This window comes from Sinocyclocheilus rhinocerous, unplaced genomic scaffold, assembly GCF_001515625.1.
Source record: "Sinocyclocheilus rhinocerous isolate Xijiao unplaced genomic scaffold, SAMN03320098_v1.1 scaffold1469, whole genome shotgun sequence".
NCBI lineage: Eukaryota > Metazoa > Chordata > Actinopteri > Cypriniformes > Cyprinidae > Sinocyclocheilus > Sinocyclocheilus rhinocerous.
In genome coordinates, this window is record NW_015650017.1 from 183,200 (window position 1) to 186,665 (window position 3,466).

The 3,466-nt window shown below is 37.2% G+C and overlaps 1 protein-coding gene across 1 annotated transcript in view; it reads right to left on the minus strand.

Annotated features, from left to right (window-relative positions):
- LOC107711382 (epidermal growth factor receptor kinase substrate 8-like protein 3) overlaps positions 1 to 3,466 on the minus strand; it is a 16,844-nt gene that overhangs the window by 1,869 nt on the left and 11,509 nt on the right. Inside the window, exons 14-18 of the mRNA XM_016516369.1 lie at positions 2,027 to 2,189; positions 1,918 to 1,949; positions 1,729 to 1,825; positions 1,335 to 1,439; positions 1,167 to 1,252 (exon numbers count right to left, since the gene is read on the minus strand). Coding sequence (XP_016371855.1) covers positions 1,167 to 1,252; positions 1,335 to 1,439; positions 1,729 to 1,825; positions 1,918 to 1,949; positions 2,027 to 2,189 — 483 coding nt within the window. The remainder of the gene's footprint in view (positions 1 to 1,166; positions 1,253 to 1,334; positions 1,440 to 1,728; positions 1,826 to 1,917; positions 1,950 to 2,026; positions 2,190 to 3,466) is intronic.

Here is a 3,466-nt window from a genome sequence, read left to right on the forward strand (position 1 = left end):
GAAAATGTGAAACTAAAAAAAAAAAAAAAAACTATAGACAAGTACAATGACACTATTAGGTTGCATTTTTATATTTATATAAATTTTATATTTAATTATGTATACAATAATGCTAGAATCATTTATATATAATATATATTTTAAAAATGTTCAATTGATGGACGTTGGGTTTTATAATAAAGCAATTTGTGCTGAAAGAGAAATTAAAACAAACGACATAAAAATAAAAGTGTATGTGATATAAGAAATTATGAATTTAAATTTAAAACTAAACTGAAATAAACTTAAATAATTGAAATAAAAAAATATATTAATATATGAAAAAATTGGTGTTGTAATTACACATTTTAATATTAATATTACTCAATTAGAATGATATTACATACAGTGATATTAATATATTAAAAAATATATAAAATTGATACTTCACGCAATAATAATTCAATATGCTATAAAGCTTCTTTGAAATGCTGCATAAAAAGCTATTGATTAACATGATTTAATAAGAAATTATGAACTTAAATCTAACTAAATGTAAAACTTGCTAGTTTTTTCATTTAAAAATATATTAATATATTAAAAAACAAGCATCTATATTACTATATACACACTGTATTTTAATAATAATGTTAAACATATAATTACTTTATTATACATAATAATACTACATTATAATAACTAAAGATATAATTACAATAACTCATTCATTAATAATAATTCATCAATATTTTCCTAAAAAGCTTATTTGAAATTATGCATAACACAATACTGACTCACAGAAAGTGACATTTTACACAAAATTGATTAAATATGCAAACTCTAAATTAACTGTAACTGTAAACATTAATATTAGGTCACTAAATTAAACATGCTGCATTAGGGGGAAAAAGGTGGTTTTGCATGCATACCACATTCTATTCTAATAACTATAATTATGATAATTATAATAATTCACTCACTAATAATAATTGCATTTTTTTCTATAAACGATGCATGAAACACTACTGACTCACACAGACTGACAAACGCAACATTTTTAAGCAAAATTGCCTGCAGAATAAAATATCAGAATGCAACTGAATTACTGAAATACACATGCAACACAATGAGGTCACGAGCTGGTTATTTTGCACAGATATTGCAGTGTATAATGTGGCTTTGCTCACATTTTGCTGAAGCCCTTGTGCTCCAGCCAGGCCCGCACCTCCTCGGGTCGTGATTTTCGGGTGAGTGTGGGCGCAGACGGGGTTTCCTGCGGGTCAGGAGGCGGAGCTCGTGATTGTGAACACATCATGATCATCAGACGTACAGGTGAACATGACTGATATACGTACAGGTTTGTCCTGCGGCTGCGGAGGCTGGAGCATGTTGTTTGGGACATAACCGATCTGGCCTTTTTCATTCTTCACCTTCCACCACTGCTTAGACATGTCCAACAACTACACACACACATACACACACACACACACACGGTTAGAAACACACTCCTCACCAGTGACATTAAAGCTTGTTCCTGTAAATGGAGTCTGGAAGAGGCTGCCGGGGTCCACAGAAAAATTTATGTACGCATTTATGTATTAAAAAACTTCCTGTTCAAAAACTTTTGACTGGTAGTGTAAACACACATTCTATCTCTCTATTACATGTGAAATCAATCCTTTTTCATTGAGTTGGTAAACTCAAACTGAGAGTCTGTATCAGGTTTGATGTGTGTGTTTTGTGTCTCACCTGTAGTTGTTCACCTTTACAGATGGAAAGCTCTCGCGGGTTTCGTGCTGTGAAATCAAACACAGCTCTCATGAAGCTCACCGGTAACTCCTCTAAACTGCAAACACACACACAGCGTCACACACTCGCCGTATGGCAGCACATCTCACATGTCTTATGTGTTCAGATGTGTGTATCTTGTATCCGTACCTGTCCTCAGGCTCCGGCGGCAGTCTGTTGCTCTACACAAACAAACAGAGAGCATAAAACAGCTGAATGATAGGATGATCATGTGATCGTGTGTCCGGTGTGTTCATACCATTTGTCGTGTCACAGGCACTCGAGCTGGCTCTCGTTTGCTTGTGTTAGCATTCGTGTTTGTGACGCTTGGCTCTGGGTTTCTGATGGCTGGCGGCTCCCATCCGTCATCAAACACCGGCGTGAAGGTGGGAATATCATCATCATCCTCCGGCCACTTAGTGCTTCATCACACACACACACACAAAAAAACACAATGTCAAATCTTATGATAAATCGCTTGTTGTATTCCTCAACTGTAAGTCGATTTAGATAAACGCATCTGCCAAATGAATAAATGTAAATGCAAAACCACATTTCTGATTCTGTGTGTGTGTGTGTAAGTCAGAGAGTGTTTAAGTCAGTCTGAGTGTGTGTGTGTGTCTAAATATGATATTGTGTGTGTGTGTGTGTGTGTGTCTAAATGTGTGATTGTGTGCGTGTCTAAATGTATGATTGTGTGTGTGTGTCTAAATGTGTGATTGTGTGTGTGTCTAATTGTGAGTGTGTGTGAGTGTGAAAGGTCGAATATGTATTTGAGTATGCGTGCAAGTCTAAACTTTGTGGGAGTCTGAGTGAGTCTGTGTGAGCCTAAACTGTGTGTGTAAATGTGTGAGTCCGTGTGTTTGTGTGTGAAAGAGTCAAAACTGCGTTTGAGTCTGATTGTGTTTGTGTGAGTCCGAGTGTGAGTGAGTGTGTGTGTGTGTCTAATCTCTGTGCGAGTCTGAGTGTGTTTGTGTGAGTGAGTCAGTGTGTGTGAGAAACTGTTTGTGTGTGAGTCTGTGTGTTTGTGTGTGAAAGTCTAAACTGTGTATGAATCTGACTGTGTTTGTGAGTCTGAGTGTGAGTGAGTGAATCTGAATGTGTAAGTGTGTGGTGTGTGTGTGTGTGTGAGAGAGAGAGAGAGAGAGTCTGTGTTTGTGTGTAAGTCTAAACTGTGTGTGAGTCTGAGTGTGTATGAGTCTTGAGGACGAGTGTGTGGGTTTGAGTCTGAGTGTATAAGTCTAAGTGTGTATGAGTCTGGAGTGTGAGTGAGTCTGAGTGTGTTTGTGAGTGAATCTGAATGTGTAAGTGTGTAAGTGTGCGTGTGTGAGAGAGAGAGAGAGAGAGAGAGAGTCTGTGAGTAAGTCTAAACTGTGTGTGAGTCTGAGTGTGTGTGTGTTTGAGTCTGAGTGTGTAAGTCTAAGTGTGTATGAGTCTGGAGTGTGAGTGAGTCTGAGTGTGTTTGTGAGTGAATCTGAATGTGTAAGTGTGTAAGTGTGCGTGTGTGAGAGAGAGAGAGAGAGAGAGAGAGTCTGTGAGTAAGTCTAAACTGTGTGTGAGTCTGAGTGTGTGTGTGTTTGAGTCTGAGTGTGTAAGTCTAAGTGTGTATGAGTCTGGAGTGTGAGTGAGTCTGAGTGTGTTTGTGAGTGAATCTGAATGTGTAAGTGTGTGTGTGTGAGAGAGAGAGAGAGAGAGAGAG